Source organism: Simochromis diagramma, unplaced genomic scaffold (genome assembly GCF_900408965.1).
Source record: "Simochromis diagramma unplaced genomic scaffold, fSimDia1.1 OVJJ01000131.1, whole genome shotgun sequence".
In the NCBI taxonomy this organism is placed as follows: Eukaryota; Metazoa; Chordata; class Actinopteri; order Cichliformes; family Cichlidae; genus Simochromis; species Simochromis diagramma.
Window position 1 is genome coordinate 7,549,334 of NW_024387200.1, and position 16,762 is coordinate 7,566,095.

The 16,762-nt window shown below is 38.6% G+C and overlaps 1 protein-coding gene across 2 annotated transcripts in view; it reads right to left on the reverse strand.

The window, feature by feature from the left end:
* hsd17b4 (hydroxysteroid (17-beta) dehydrogenase 4) overlaps positions 1 to 16,762 on the reverse strand; it is a 33,393-nt gene that overhangs the window by 10,711 nt on the left and 5,920 nt on the right. For both annotated transcript variants that reach the window (XM_040050311.1, XM_040050310.1), the window contains 5 exons: positions 14,614 to 14,801; positions 13,244 to 13,335; positions 13,072 to 13,096; positions 12,812 to 12,940; positions 7,747 to 7,859 (listed from right to left, as the gene is read on the reverse strand). In XM_040050311.1, the coding sequence (XP_039906245.1) occupies positions 7,747 to 7,859; positions 12,812 to 12,940; positions 13,072 to 13,096; positions 13,244 to 13,335; positions 14,614 to 14,801 (547 nt within the window). The remainder of the gene's footprint in view (positions 1 to 7,746; positions 7,860 to 12,811; positions 12,941 to 13,071; positions 13,097 to 13,243; positions 13,336 to 14,613; positions 14,802 to 16,762) is intronic.

Genomic DNA, 16,762 nt, shown 5'->3' on the forward strand with positions numbered 1-16,762 from the left:
GGTAAGAAGGATCAAGCAAACATTTAGAGTGAATCCGTCAGTGTCAGTACACCATGTAATGGAACTGCAGACACACCAAGAGAAAAGGCATTTCTAAATGGTTACATGTATTTTTTTAGGACGCTGAAATGAACACGATCATTTAAGAAAACACTGAGGAGCAGATGAAATGCCGGCTTATGAGAAGATCTGTTGCTTCGCTTCAGGTGCCGGTGATAAATCTTTAAATGCACCCCTCCCTCTTTCAAAAATTTATTCAATCTGACAACAATTAGGCTGCAGACATCCAGTGTAAACAAGTGAGTGCATATCTTCCAAAGTTAGAAGGAAATTTGTTAGAAAGACTCTTTTTTTGTTAATCACCCTCCGCTGTTGTTAAGCAGTGAGTCGCTGTCTAGAGTAACACAAAGAAATTTTACAGTTAATCGTTACTGTGGATCGTTTCCTCTTCGCTCATCTGACTCTGACTTGATTAGATTTAATCACCCATCACATCACAAGCGCATTAAAGAGTTTATCATCAGGTCTGAAAAAGAGGTGTCCACACCAAAGCCTGACTGCTGTCTTAAAAGATTTTGCTGAACTTATTCTTTAATATACAAGAACCACGTAGAAAACAAAAGTATGCATAAATGCTAATAAAATATTACAAAAGGAGACGGCATCAGAAGATATAAAAAGATTCTCCCCAGATGATCACATATTTGATTTGGCTGTGATCTGTGAGGGAGGTAGTTTGAGGACTCGTGGGACCTCAGAGTTGAAAGGAATCAGCAGTTCAGAAATGTACTCCTGTGTCGCACCAGGCAGAGCTTTGTGAGCGATCAGCACAATCAGTCCAAAACAATCCCGGTCTTGAACGGTGGCCAGCGCAGGGAGGCCAGAAATTGAGCCATGTTAAATTTGTGCTTGCACTTCTCTTAACGAGCAGCCGGAAAATGAACCGAAACTCCTGAACACGCCATCGCAGTAATCGAGTGTTAATGACAAAGTCACAAATGTCTTTTAAAGGCCTCAGCGGTATTGTAAATATTTTAAAGCCCTCGTTAATTCCTGGCTGAGGTTGGTAGGAGGTTGTTACTGGTAGAAGTTTTATGAATATAGCATATCTGAATAATTTTCTGCGGCCTGACTGAAACTCATCATGAAACCACCAAAAGAAGAAATATCTTTTGAAAGGATGGTGCAAAAAATAAAAATAATAAATTCAGAATTTTAAGGCCTTGATAAAAATGCCATTTCTCAATCCTAGAAACTGAGGTCTGATTAAATAAATATTTTATTTGTCAGCATAATATTGTCAAATTTAAATATGCTTGAGTGCATCCTATAAACTCGAAACTGCTTAAAAATGTATTTTTAACTGAAGGATAAAACATATTCCAGGAAAAGCATGAAGGTCCTCGGGGTTCTCAGAAGCAGCTTTCTGTGTAATATGAATGTTGTTTATCATTGTACTGAAGCACTAGTACGCGACACATAAGAGCACCAACTGTATTAAGTGTCTGACTCAAACAGAGCAGGAAAGGGGGTGAAACGGTCCCGCTGACTCCTTCATGTTAGCGAGTATTATTAAGACGTACAAGAAATCCAGTTAAAGCGCACTATAAATATACATCTCTGGCAACATTACAGTCACAGCAGTACTGCAGTTACTCATTTGTCATGTTTACAGCCACTGTGCTGTAAATAAGACAGCTATTGTTCGAAACAATATTGCTTGGCAGAATGGTGCGATTCACACTCTGCATAATATCACCTCTCAGCTGATCGAAAGACATCATAAAACCTGGCCTCTGGAGAGCCGTTTTTAATTAAAACTGCATTTAAATGCAGATGTGGGGAATTGTGTGTTTTCAGACCAATTCCAGCTTCCCAGTACTTGGGAATATTATTAGTGCCTGCTCTCCTGCATGCACACGGCGAGATTAAAGCTGCAGTTGAGGAGCGGGGATAAAAAGCAGTAGTGGCTTGTGTAGGAGTAAGTCAAGTTAGTCAGTTACTTGAGTGAGATGATATGGGAGAGGGAAAAAAAAAGGTTTAAAGCAAAAGGACAGCTTTGTTATCCGGTCTATCTTCACTCATTTACTGTCTGCTCCACACGCTGCAGATCTATGTTTTTGTTTCTCTTCTTTCCATCTATTATTCAGTGTACAAATATGTAACTTCAAATTAAGCTTGCTGATATTTTGCCACTTTTTCCTCATATATTAATTATTGCTTTTCCAATGAAGAGTCAGACTGGTGATAAAATTTTAATTGTTACTCAGTTAGTTGATCAAAAACACATATATACATACACACATACGATACACAGTACTCTGTTAATTCTGTTTGATAAATCCATAACAACTGTTTCACCTCCACCTGAAACTGATGCACATTTTAGGTCATGATTGAGATTTTTGCATTTGTCCTATTGTTTTTTCAGATATTTTTGTTAGTCATGCAAAACCATGTTGCTAAATATATCAATATAACACTAAAGTTACACGAATAATAAAGCGCACTTTATGGGCATTTTTATAATACTTGTACTCCTTATATTAAAACTATTGTTGCCAATTTCTGATAAAGTACACCAACCTAAAACTAAAGGAGTACTTGCAGTTGCTTCATTATTGCCCAAACAGTTATCAGCAGATGGATCCACATATTTGGGTTGGCACAGACTTTTCACTCTTCCTGGCACAATCCTCACATTTATCCCAGATTGGGACCGGCACTAGGAGTTCACTACCTTGTGACAGGTTTTTTTTTTCTTCCCTACACTTAGCTTTTTATGTATTAAAGGAGAAGGAGAATAATGTGATCATCCCAGGGACACAAATGCTGTTGTCTCAAGACGAGAGGATTTAAAACAAGAGTATGAATGTAACTAAGACTGAATGGCAGCCATGAAATACCTTGATATCCACCTTGCATGTGGAGAGAGGTCAATACAATACCAAGAAAGTCACATGTGTGTCTTGGGTGACACATGCACCCAGCAATCATCAAAATTCCTACAATAACTCTGGCGGTCAACCAGAATTCATATACCCTTAGTTACAGTTTTAACTCTTGTTTCATTCCATTGTTCCTGACTGCAAGAGACGGCATGAAATACCTGGATGACTCATACCCACAAAGTCAGAGGGGATCTCCACTCACCACAAGCTCAGACTGCAGGGAAAAGGGGTGGGTAGCCATATTACCCCTGTAGAAGCAGGCAAAGGAGGAAGCCCAACCAACAGCGGCACAGAATTTGGAAACCTCAAAGTCTTTAAGCTCCTGAAGTGGTATCAACAACCGAGTGTGAAAGGGGTTCCCTTCCTGTGCCCATAACGGACAAAGAATGCATCAGTTATAGAACTCAGCATTCGTGCCAATCTACAGTCTTACAGCCTGAAAAGGGCAAAGTTGACATTAGAACACAGGTCCTCTGCCCCCTCTCTGAGTGCCAAAGGCAGACAAAATAATAGATATGACAGGTGGACAGCATTCTGGAAAGAAAAGAAGTGATGAGCAACAAAGCAATCCCACGCCCATTAGGATGACAACACAAACAGTCCATGGCAGCAGACAGGACATGAAGTTCAGTTACATGCTTTGTTGATGCAACAGTGAGAAGAAAGGCAGTCTTACCAGATAACCATCTCTGGTAACTCCCCTCGAGGGGTTCAAAGGATGGAGAAGACGAAGCTTCCAGAACAATTGTGTTTTCCATGAAGGAAGTGACAGCATGTTGTGGCCAAAGGCAAAGAGCACCATTCAGAAAATGACCCACCAGAGGATGACACCCAACATAACAATTATCCACCACAACATGATGGGCTGAGACAGGCGCCGATGGTTCAGTAACATTTGGAAATACAAGCTTAGAGCACTGCTAAGGGACCACATGTTGATCTTTACATCAGCTGGAAATGAGCTTTCACCTATTGGTAATACAATACCCTAACTGATGATGCCCAATTATTTAATATGGTCTGGGCCCGGGTTTCCTCACAAGAACTCAAAGGTTTGCCCAGCCCTTCAGTGACCATACATATAGATGAAGGAGATCTGAGTGTGGAAGAAAAAACACACCCCTGCAGCTGAGATAGGACATCAAAACTCAGTGGGATCACTGGGAACCAAACCCTCCCTGGTCAGTATGTATCCCTCTATCCTGTGAAGTGCATGAGCAAAGGAAGCAAGAGAAGACATACAGCAGGCAATCTGGCCAGGGGTGTGCCAGTGTGTGCTCTGGTAGCCTAGTTGGTTTTAAGGGAGAGAAGAACAGTAGATTGCTTTGGAAATGTTGAGACACCAAACAGGTCGACTGTCACACCGCCATATATCCTTTCACTGGGACAGGGCTTCTAGCAGCACGCCTGCAGCCTCATTGTGCACGCCTGTTAAAAAGCCAGATACCTCATCAGGTTGCTTGCACCACTTAGCTCACATATGTAATTTTGACGGCATTACGTCTTCATCCCTGTGCATGTGTGCGATGGATATCCAGTTATTTCATACAGTCTCTTGCAGTCAGAATGAAACAGAACAGGGCTGCACTATGGCCTAATATAAGATAACTAAAGACTATTGAGTTTTGAATAAGGCCAACCTACTTTAGTAAAAAGTGCAAGAACAAAAATATATGGCTCACACAATAAACATAATAAATACATTTCAATATAATAGAGTTCTATTTCTGTCTGCTTTATGGAAGCGTTAGAAAGATTAACCTTGAAACCTGGAGTTTGAATTGCATTATGAAAAAAGTGCTTTCTCCTCTTTTTCACCCCATTTAGAAAACAACATAGAAACACGTCTCTGTATGAACCAAGATATTTCAATGACACTACCATAATTACTACTGTCGAATGAACATGGCACTAAACTAGAATAAAAACCTCTATATTTTAACCTTGCTATGCCTCTGGTATATTGCTTTGCCTACATAAATGTTACAACAAATAATATTTTGGGCTATCAGACCTGTATACAGATTGAGCTCCATGGCATGCCAGCAATACAGAAGCAGCACAGCTGATAACTTAAGCAGTGTGTGTACCTCTTAGCATGACAAGGACAAAGGCACAAATGCAACTAGCAGAGCATGTGTGGGCAGAACTACACACAGACACACACAGACACACACAAACGTCAGCCGAGGACACGGTTGTGATGTTTGTCTTGAGGCTACAGTGTGACTCCGTTCCAAATCTCCTAACCAGGGAGCTACAAAAGCTCAGAGAGCCACAGCAGAGAGGACAGTGATACACAAGAGTGAGTATACCTCATTTCACATTTAGGCACTGAATCATGATATTATTGAACCTGGCTAGTAAGTGCTGTTAATGACTCACAGGATTTAAAAGAACAGTTTGCAAAAAAAGGTAATTTTGAGAAGGCAAATCAATAAAACACCAAGAAACAAAATGTGCAACCATAAGATACAGCAGAAGAAAAAATTATTTAGCCAAGGCAGCTAGTAATACTGACATTATCTTTGACTTGTACAATTTATTGTCGTTAGAGCCTACAACTGGGTGAAAGTATGGATATACACTAGACAGGCCTGTTGCAGGCCTATTTATCTTATTTCATACTTGTGCATGAAAGTTTTGTTGTTGTTGCTTAACATAGTTTTGAAATCTCGTTTTTTATAAAACATTTTATGTGTAAAATGAGAAAAAAATCAAACAAAATCTGGTTCTAAAATATACAAACATTCCACAAGTGCTCATATTTCTTTATTGTTTTTAGACATTTGATTCCATTATACAAATGTTTCACTGTCAGCTTTTTTTTTTTTTTTTTTTTTAAATTTCTACATGAATCCATTGTGGCCATTTACTGAAAACCCCAAATATTGTCCAGAAATGTATAGGCATGCATTTGGTGTACACTGTAACCACTGAACCATTAAAACACCCTCACTGTGCATAATCTGGCACCTAATATTCCAATTAGGAATTCCACTATTCCATGAATAGTGGAATTGTAAAGCGCTTTGAGGGTTTCGAAAAGCGCTATATAAATGCAATCCATTATTATTATTATTAATAATAATAATAATAATATTCTTAAGCAATGCATTACCTAACCAATGCACATTTCACACTCCACTGAATAGTGTTCATTCCTTCTTTCTTCTAGATGTGGCAATTCACATACACGGTTAATTAGCCATTTTATCAGGCAACGGCAACACAATTCAAAATAAGTTTATAAATATTTGTGCAAAAAGAGAATTCGGTTTGAGTAGCATTTTGGACATCTGTTGGGCAGTTTAACTACTGCATACTACATGCAGCTCAATGCAAGCTCAATTTGGCCATTTGTGTGGAGAACCATGTTGGGATGCAGCACTACTTGCAGCTTGATGTTTTATTTAGGAACTCAGCCGTATTTGAGCTGTAACAAGTTCCCTTTTCTGAGCTTCAGTAACAGGAAACACAGTAAAGTAAAGGAGAACATATCCAGGGATTCATCGCTGCTCTGTGGTGCTCCAACAGCTTAGGTACTTTACATTTTAAAAGCTAGTTTGAGCAGGCTCTTGTCTGGTACCATCCAATATTTACAGGTGACATCCAAGTACACATGCATGTCGTAGAAGCAGTTTCTGAGTGGTTTATTATTGTTCCCAACTAAATTTAATGTGTTGACATTAGAAAGTCATGATTTGCCATATTTGAAACACTGTTTAGAGCTGCATGTGTCATTATGACCCAGCTATATCAGAGAGTAGAACAGTCTCAGTAGGAAGAATGATAGAAATTAAATGAAGAAGACAAAACAGATGACTGAGTAACACCGATGGCAATAAGGTTAAGAACTGCAGAAGCCAGGAAACAGTGGAAGACTTTAAAAAAAAAAAAAATCTTGTATGTCTGTTTTTTTACATCATTAAAAGGAAAGCATGAATGAATATGGGTTTCTTTATTCAGGTTTCCTAAATGCATCCCAGATGCATTAGATAATAAAGTCCTGATGTTTTTTAATTAACCCTCTCAGGCTCAAATTAAACTTTTTGTTGTTAATGCACAGCCAAGTCCTGCAGTGGTACTTCTGAGTAAGAAAAACTCATAAAATATGTATGTGGGGTAATCAGGTTGTTAGTTTTTAAGTGTTGCAAATCGACAATGCCTGCCTTGAGAGGGTTAAAAGCTATGTCTACAGTTATCTAAACTGTTCCAGATATATCTCCTGAAGTTACAATACTAACCAGCTAGCTCAAATGCTATAATGCTACTCTGTACCTGAAGATGCAACTGTTCCACACCCTGATCCCTTTCAGGCATTGATACCATGTCGTGGACAAATTGCTTCTATACGAGTATGAAAGTCCTTTGATTTATAGTCAGATGCTAGGGTAGATGCCCTAGATGCTAGGGCAAAGCCTTCAAAACATCAATCCACAAATCAGTTAGACCTGTCACAGTAGCTACTTCCACTTTTACTAACATACACTGGCTCTGTATTAAACACATGCAGTGATCCCCTCCAGACAAAGCCATGCGTTTTGCAAACCATTTAATAAACTGCTGCTCTGAGTTTTTGTTTACATCTGACTGATATCTCACATCCACCTTTGATGTTTCTCATGTTCCACATTTCATATAAAGCACAGCAGCCAAGAGACAGCAGTTAGGACTCTTGTAAATACAGATTTTAAACTAAACTTTATGATTTAGTTTTATATCAACATTGAACTAAAGAAGAAAAAAAAAAAAAAAAAAGCAAGAAAACACATTAACAGATTATTTTACTTACAGGATCAATCCCTGATCCCAAGCCTGCAGAGGCTGCAGCTGCTGCTGGATTCACACCAACATCACCCTGCGATTCCACTTGAGACAGCACACTCACCATTGACTGCAGAGACTCTAAATAAATGTGAGAGCGATACATGCTGTTAGCCAACCAAGATAATCATGTTACTTCTCAGCAAGATGAATTTATTCCTCAGCAATAGTCAAAGAGTTTTGTTTTCATTTGGAAATAAACACAGCATGGGTGAAGTGTTGAAACTGGCTCTCTTATACGAGTAGATATCAACAATTGCTACAGAAGAGGAAACTGCCCGTCTTAAAGGAAAACCAATGACATTTGTAAAACAACTGTGTGAGGTTTGTTTTATCTATGCGAACAATAACTTACACAGATTGTTTTTATTGTGCCACTAATTTAGATGCTGCACTTAGCTTAATATATTGTAAAGGCATGACAATAATAATTAGTCTTCTCGTGTAGCTCTTGGTAATATAACGAATAAGCATCAACATAATCATCTGCTAAATGTCAAATGTTTCATTAAGCATATTGTGTAGAGTGGGGTGTGGTTTTTACAACTTGACTAATGAAGGAGAGTAGTTCAGGGAGCCGTTTTATATAGCAGCATGCTGGGACACACACACACACACACACACACACACACACACACACACACACACACACACACACACACACACACACACACACACACACACACACACACACACACACACACACACACACACACCACACACACACACACACACACACACACACACACACACACAGCAAGTCTAAGAAGTATCTTGAGTGTGTTTCACCATGCTGGGCAGTCTCCAGCCGAGTATACAGTTTGCATGCATGTGTGTTGCAAACAGAAGAAAGACTGTTGCCTCCCCAATTCCTTCTGCACCGCTTGTTTTTTTTCCCCTCCCCCTCTCCTCATCATGCTGGATTTGACCAAATACTCCTCATCTAGGTACTGCATGCCATTTCACATGTATTACATATTAGAATTTGCTCCACATAAATTATATATAGTTTGTGTATACAGCCAAATATAATTATGTTTTTTTAAACCAAATAGTTATAAACAAATTGCATCTATTCAAGTTTCACTAATTCAATATAAGACAAACCATTAACAGAAAAAAAAAAATCTGTATTGCAGAAACTAAACGGTTGAACTGTAATCAATGTTAAATAACGACCAATGAAAATATGGGTGTTTTCAATCTAAAATCATGATAACAAATCCTTAGAGATGCAAAATTTGTTCCAAAAAAAAGAGAGAAAAATGAAAGAAAGACAAATTATCACAGTTTGATAATCTTTGGGGTTCATTTGAGGGAAGATAATCTAAAGATAATCTAAATTACAGCAACACATCTGCAGGAATAAGGTTAATGTTCGCGCTACAGATGCATCCACACTGGAAAAAATTTACAGCAAAGTGGCGGCTGACCAGAGAAAATGAATGACATCTGGCGACTTCAAGTCAAACAATCTAAATCACAGTCAAACACAAAGTGGGCAGAACGCAAAAATATTTGATCAACATCCAGGGTAGCAATTGAACTGTCCACAGTATCACTCATTGGTGATCATATGAGCTGGTAGTAAGTATATTAAAAGGTTACCAAGACAACAGCCAGCCATCAAAGCGATGCACGACACAACTTAACAGCTCTAAAAAATATTTTTAGCATATATTAAATGAATGGAAATAAAGTCACCTTCTTCCAGGTTATATCGGCTCTAAATAAACATTATATCTTTCTTAATATAATGCAAAAAGTCTCCCTCTATAAGCCTGAAGGAACATCTTAGTCCCCTGGAGGTTTGTATATTATGACATAATCAATATACACCCTACCAATGAGTTAAAATGACCAGTTTTCTACTGTTTATGGAACTATAATACTCTATAAAACCATTGTATCACTGTAATGGCATGACAATAACATTAATCTATATCTACAAAAGGTTGAATTATGAATGACATACTATGTGATCACGTCGCCTAGCAACAACCAAACAGACTACAACAACATTTATATAATTGAGCAGGACCTGAGCATTGCAAGAGACCTACAATTACTGTAATTACATTTTCTACGTGTGATTAAATATCAGTATGAGCAGATGAAATAATACAGCAGCATGGGCATGTACTAGTATGTTCAGCTCTTTAGCATTTATTGTTTAACTGTTAAAAGGCTGCAAAACAGGAATTTGGTCGCGTTTTTCGAACCTCACTCTGAGTTGATGATTGCACTGAGAGGTCTTTGAATTTCGAAATATTCTTTCAGTTGTCTCTTATGTGTAGTTGCTCATTCTGGTTTCACAGTTAGGAAACTGCAAAGACTGATTTTTTTTTTTTTTTTTAACCCAGCTATAGAACAACAAGCCTGGGGTTCATGTTTCAGTGAAACTATGCAAATGCTGAATAAATGAATTTCAGTCTAAAACATACTGATCCAGAAGCAGCTTTAAAATGGAAATACATGAGAGCCCTTATGTACCTGCAGAATAAACATTTCTCTATTCAAACAGTTGTTTGCACAAGTCCTCACTGTGGGTTCTCAGGTTGTTTTAAGAACACCCAAAAAGTGTAAATGTAACAACAAAGGCAACACAACTCTTTAAATATATATGCTGATTCAACCTGTTGCTGCATGAACAAAGGAAAATAGCTGAAACATGCACGGACCGGGACCAGGGTAAGACTGAGAAGACCAGAGATCCTATTACCGTCACTCAGCGGCAGGCACTTACCAAAAAGAGGTAGCAACAAATAAGATACAAATGAGGTGGTACTACAAAGCCATGCTAATGAGACCAGCTAGTGCCCTGTGGGACTGCCACCCCCCATTCTGTTAATGTTAACACCGCCACCCTCTCTTTGAATGTGGATATGAAAGGAAGGATAAGGTGGAGGAGGTGGAGAGAAATAATAATCAACAATCGCCAGCCTCTTGTTTGCTGGAGCTCTTTTCTGAACAATACTGCACTCGTTCACACTCAACATCATATTGAACTTGGCTTCTTTTCTCCACCTCATTCACATCATCTCCACCACCATCTGGTCCTCAGTCTTTGATTGTTACCTAACTCACTGTAAATACAGATGATTTCAGAAGGTTATCAAGGTTATCACCCTCATAAGCGCTGAGCCTGACAGCATGACTACATGAGGGCTAACAAGCCAGGTGCTTTTATTTTTCCTTTCATTGAGCTCTTCAAAAGTGGTTCCACTCAAAAGAGGCTAATCATAACTTTAATTAAAAGACAGGTCTCAAAACACTGCTTTTTTATTTCCCTCTCTTCTAACAATCAACCAATATCACATAAAAATGTTGCAAGAAAACTGCAGATTTATTTGGGTATAAACCAGTATTGTGGAAAATGACTCAAAGGTTGTTTATATCTAAGACATTTACTAAGGCCATGCTACTAAAACATGAAAGACATGAATTTCTTTAGAGTAGCACAAAGTTAGCCCACTACTACTCCAAGACCAAAGGGCAAATTATGTAGCCATGTAATGATCTAAAATCTGAATAATTCTGACTCAACAAAGAGTGAGTCAAACAAGTGTGAAAGTGTGATCCGGGCACTAATAAGGAAAGCCGCTGTGAAAATAGTCTCATCTCTGGTCTGTGTTGCGTGGTTACTGCTTTGAAGAGAAATGATTCAGCTCACAGTGAATAAATGACCATTCAAGACTAAAGGCAAGAAATCAATTCTTAAAGACCGTGTTTTACATTTTCATAAAAGCTTACATCTCTTACATCTTTTAACAATGATGGATAAATCTGATGGTTGTCAATTACTTTGAAGGATAAGACCACTGAGCTTCAGTAACATGAAATAATTCACATGTGAAACTGTCAAAAGCCATGCTTGCAGTCTTGGTGAAACGTTACACTAGAGCACATCTGTGACGACTATCTGCTCAGAGAAAGCACATGCCACAGTGGCTTGCAGTGCTGTGAGTCCATGTTTAGACAACCTGATCACTTCAGACTGTAATGTTTTTTAACTTAAAAACTTTCTGGGAGGCACTTGAGCTCAGCGGGGAGCAGACAAGCCTATGGTGAAAGTGCAGTAGCCCAGGTTCAAGTCCGACCTGTACTACATGTCTCATTTACCCATTCACAGCCATGGGTATCTTGCCCATCCAGACTGGTAAACATTTTTATGTTTCTGAATTGCACTGCATTTCTCACAGTTTCATTACTGCTTAGTAATTACTTTGCAAGACAAGTTGGCATCTTCCATGCAAACTAATGATTCCCTGTTAGCACCCACAGCAATCACAAGGTTTCAGTGCAGCCTCTTTACAACCAGTGTCATGCTAGCAACTGCCAGCAAACTCACAACCAGTTGGGGAGTACAGATTACTCGCCAGTGCAGTGGTTGCCAGTTGCTCGCTGCAAGATCAATAAAACGATCTGACTGAGGACTCAGGTAATGATGGTAATTTTAATGTCCAGTCTGGACACAGACAACAAGTTCAGCGGAAAACAATTAAATCACATCCGAAATCCAAATGACAAGCATCTCAACAGCATTCATTTTAATTCAATTTAGCTCATCTTTGCCTGTTTAGGCTGAATTACTAAGTTTTACTCCACTATGAGTGAAAGGGGGAAAAGCCTGCCTATTCAGAGTGTCTTTATTCATTCTTTTCTCTCTGAGCCCATATTTTGTCATGTCATGTGTGTGTATATTGTCCTCAAGTGTGTCCAATAAGATAAAAGAAAAAAAAAAATAGTATCTGTAAGAGTGTGTGGATCAGCTGCATGCAATATATGTTTTTTACTCCTACCTGAAGGCATAACCGTTTCTGTGAGCCATGTATTAGTTATTGTAAACAATCTGCTTTTATGATTAAACTGTATTAAACATATTTTAATATAGTAAAAAATACAGCTAAAACCCATGAGGACGGACTTGAAGTCGTGTGTGTATATTGTCCTCAAGTGTGACAATACACTTATACATTTTTCTGTAGGTTACCAATTGCGTAAGTGTGTATTTGGCCTGGTGCATCACTGACCTTGTATACTAGCAGGTTTGGTGGCATCTGTGAAGTCACATATTTTTTCCCAGTGGTCCCTGATGGACTCGGGTTTCATGGATTGGTTCTTCTGTCTCACTATATAGCCCTGAGTACGCTCCCAGCGCACTACACACACACAAATACAGGGGTCATGGCACAGTATAAACCCCACACATACTGTAGCAGCAGTCTGGGGGACTAATGAATATGGCAAATGCATACAGACATTTCCTCTGGACAAAACACACAGTACTCACATTTACCAATCCACCCTGCACCAACCTAAAGGGAGTCAAACATGAAGAGAAGAGCAAATGCACATGGAGATTAAGAAATATTGCCTCTCTATAGAAAAAGAACATGCTATTGTACATTATTTTTCTCTAAGATGAAACAAAGCTACAAGCAGCATAGTGACAGTTTCAGTACCTCAAACAGTCCTCCATTCTCCTGGCATTGTTCATGACAGAGCCAGAGAACCAAAGGAGCAACATACTCAGGCTTCAGAGACGCCACAAGATCTACATAAAACAAAACATCTGGTTTACATCTGTAATAAAGGGCAAAGAAGGTCTTGATTTTTAAAATATGTTGCATTTGGTTCATTTATACATGGAGCACAATACTACATATTGTTTGTTTTTGCGTTTAACTTATAATCTTCTGCAAGACAGATGGCAAAAACATGAACTGGCTTCACATGAAGAAACAAACAGAATGCTTGAATTCATGAGACCAGGTCAGTATCAGTCCTAGTACTAGCAATCTGTTAGCGAAATATTTCTTAAACATGCTGGAATTAACTGAAAAAAGAAAATATGGCACAAGCTTAAACTTTTTTTTAAATATCCCTTGTGTGTGCTGAAAATATCTGTACCCTAGTGGTAAAAAGAAGCCCTTCTGCTTCACTGAACACGCTGCTGCTTAGCAAGATGGGTTTTGTCATTAATTTTTTTTTTAGAAAAGTGTCAGTGAGTGAAAGCAAACATATGGAACCAAGTCATTTACTAAGGTGAGGCCCCTGTGACAGTTGGCACAACGCAGTGTGCGACAGATGCTACCGTAGGCTGGCACGGCAGGGCAACAAAACCTTTCCTTAATTCACTTAATACTTCTTATTCCAGAGCTGCAGTCACAAAACATGCTCAGTGTAACTGTGACGTTCAGATTTTTACAAATACCGAGTCAGGGGTTGGAAAAACATTCCCAGTCCCAGTTATTCTTAAGGGTGATGTTTTTTTGTTTTGTGTTATATTAATACACAAGATAAGATTGCCAATTCTATATCTTAGTTGCTTAATCTTAATTGTAGGCATTCAATGCTGTATGCCCTCTTTCTAAAATGTGTTCAACACAAAAACTATAAATGATTTGTTAGCTTACTTTTTTTCTTAATACTGGAAGACAACACATACAGTAATGCAAGGAGGACATAGCCGCCTGCTAAAATAAAGGGCTGACACATTAAAACTTTTAAAGCACTCACGGGGTGCATGATTTCATCATGGCCCTTGGAAAAGCAAGAAAACACTGCTCTTGAATATTAGATGAAAAATTTGCATGTCGAACGGGAGTGCTGTTGCCTCAAATTTTGTAAATCCACATTACATGGTATTACATTATGCAACTGCTCTCAAAAAATGCTTTGGTTAAAACCCATTTGTCCATTTCAGCCTGTTCAATGAGATAAAAGGAGAAAAAAAACATTATCTGTAAGGGTGTGTGAACCTACATCATATAGACCAGCTGCATACAATATATATGTTTATATATGTTAATATATGTTTTTTTACTCTTACCTGGAGGCATGACTGTTTCTGTGAGCCGTGACCCAGCAACAGGAGCAATCGTATTGCAGTGGATGTTGTACTTGCGACCCTCGATTGCCAAAGTGTTAGCCAGCCCCAGCAAGCCCAGCTTGGCAGCGCTGTAGTTGGCCTGGCCAAAGTTGCCATAGATCCCTGCGGCTGAAGCCGTCATGATGATTCTGGCCACAGAAAACCGGAGGCAACGTTAGGATTAATGCAAAGTGACAGGCATCACGAAGGAGTCATAAGAGACCCAGACGGCCTCTCCACACACAATCTTACAAAGACTTAGATATTTTTCATGCCTGCTTACACCCAGGAACGTGCATATGTAAGCATCTAGTCATGCAATCCTAGCATGTTTACACAGACACTAGCTTTAACAAGGTGACCATCATAAACAACGCTACATTAGGTGCAGGAGACTTCTGAGGAACACCTTGCCGGTCATCAGATACAATACTCTGTATAATGATATCAATTTCTGTGCTCAAATGTCTCAGTCAGGTTTCTGAGTCTCAGCACAGTAATATTTAAAGAGCATCGCATGATAAAATGTTGCACCAGGGACTTGATCCAGAACATAAACACATTATGTAAGTGTATTCCTTCATGTTTTCATATAGTGAGTGAGCAGGGGAGTCAGGCTATGACCTTTATCATTTCATTTCTTTCTGCTGGGGTTTTACCTTTAAATGCACCGTACATTTTTGTTTGAGGTGACTGCACACCGAGATTGGATTTTAAAATTTCCCATGAGCATTGCAAAATACAGAGGGATGACAAATTAAATGAAAAACAAAAACACAAAGTGTAAGGCGGTGGACCAAGATGTGCTTATAGAACAGGCTTAATAAAGCTTGACATTATTTCTATACATTTCTGGAACTCTACTGACATTGTTCATTCTCGAGACAGTCCCTCCTCTGGTGTTCTGATAATGGTGGTGGACAGCTTCTTGTAAGATGTCAGTACATCCTTTTTTGCAACATTTAATTACCTCTTTGTGGCCCACTGACGGGGACATTGTGTTATTGGGTAATAGATGGTTTAACTAAGCTAATCACTCAGAACTCTTTGGAAGAGGAATACTTTAAAAAACATAAAATGTGGGGTGTGGAGCCTGGACTTGTCTTCTGAAATGGGGCATAGCAGAAAAAGGTTTGAGAAGCACTGCTCTAACTGGGGCAAGTAGATCCAAACTATACCAAAAAGCAGCCAACCACAGCTGCCGGACAACCTTCATTCAATATCAGCATCATTATTTCCAAAGGTTTTTTTATTCTACACAGTAATAAGATGCTCTTGAGCTCAGTGCAGTACAAATGTTACTTTAGTGTTTATGAGATGCTATTTGTGTAAAATGGTTTGTGTGCACTTGAGAAGGACATCTATTACCTATGATAACACTTGAGCAACATTCCTCTGCAAACTATAACACAGACTTTTTTCTGAGCATAAATAAAACAGGCTTTTGTTCAGAGTCTGTTTTGCATGTCACGAAAAGCCCATCTGTAATTAATAAAAATCTCAATAACAGTTCCGTTCCAGAAAACAGCCACTGCTAATGTTATTAGCTGCACATGCAACAGAGGCCTGTTAGTAAAACCCCCATTAATCAAACACCGGAATATGCACTGCATGTCTGTCTAAGTCGACACTGTCATCATTTATCTTCCACAAAGCAACGCATGGCATCGTTAAAGCAAAAATCAATACAAACTTCATCTGCTAACTTCATCACTGTTTCAAGTTAGTAACAATCATCCACTAGAATGGCTGAGCAACATGGAAAAAATATTAGTTTGTTATAAATCAAATCACAATTTCTGTCAAGATTAAAGGTTCACTTTTGCTCCTAAGTGAAGATTAAGGTTGATTTTGTTTCAAATACTATTTATTTTACTGTCCGAACTTGAACATGATGAATATACTGAAGAACAACACAACTAACACAGGTATATTTAACATATAATAAAGTAAAATCTTCAGCTTTTACAGAAGAACATGAAACAAAAAGGGAAACTTAATTGTTTCATCAGTTCCAAATAAACAATGTATACATTTATACATTGTAATCTAAAATAACTGTCGCCAAAGCCAGTCTGTACATATCCTCAGTACAAGTTCAAGAAAGTCT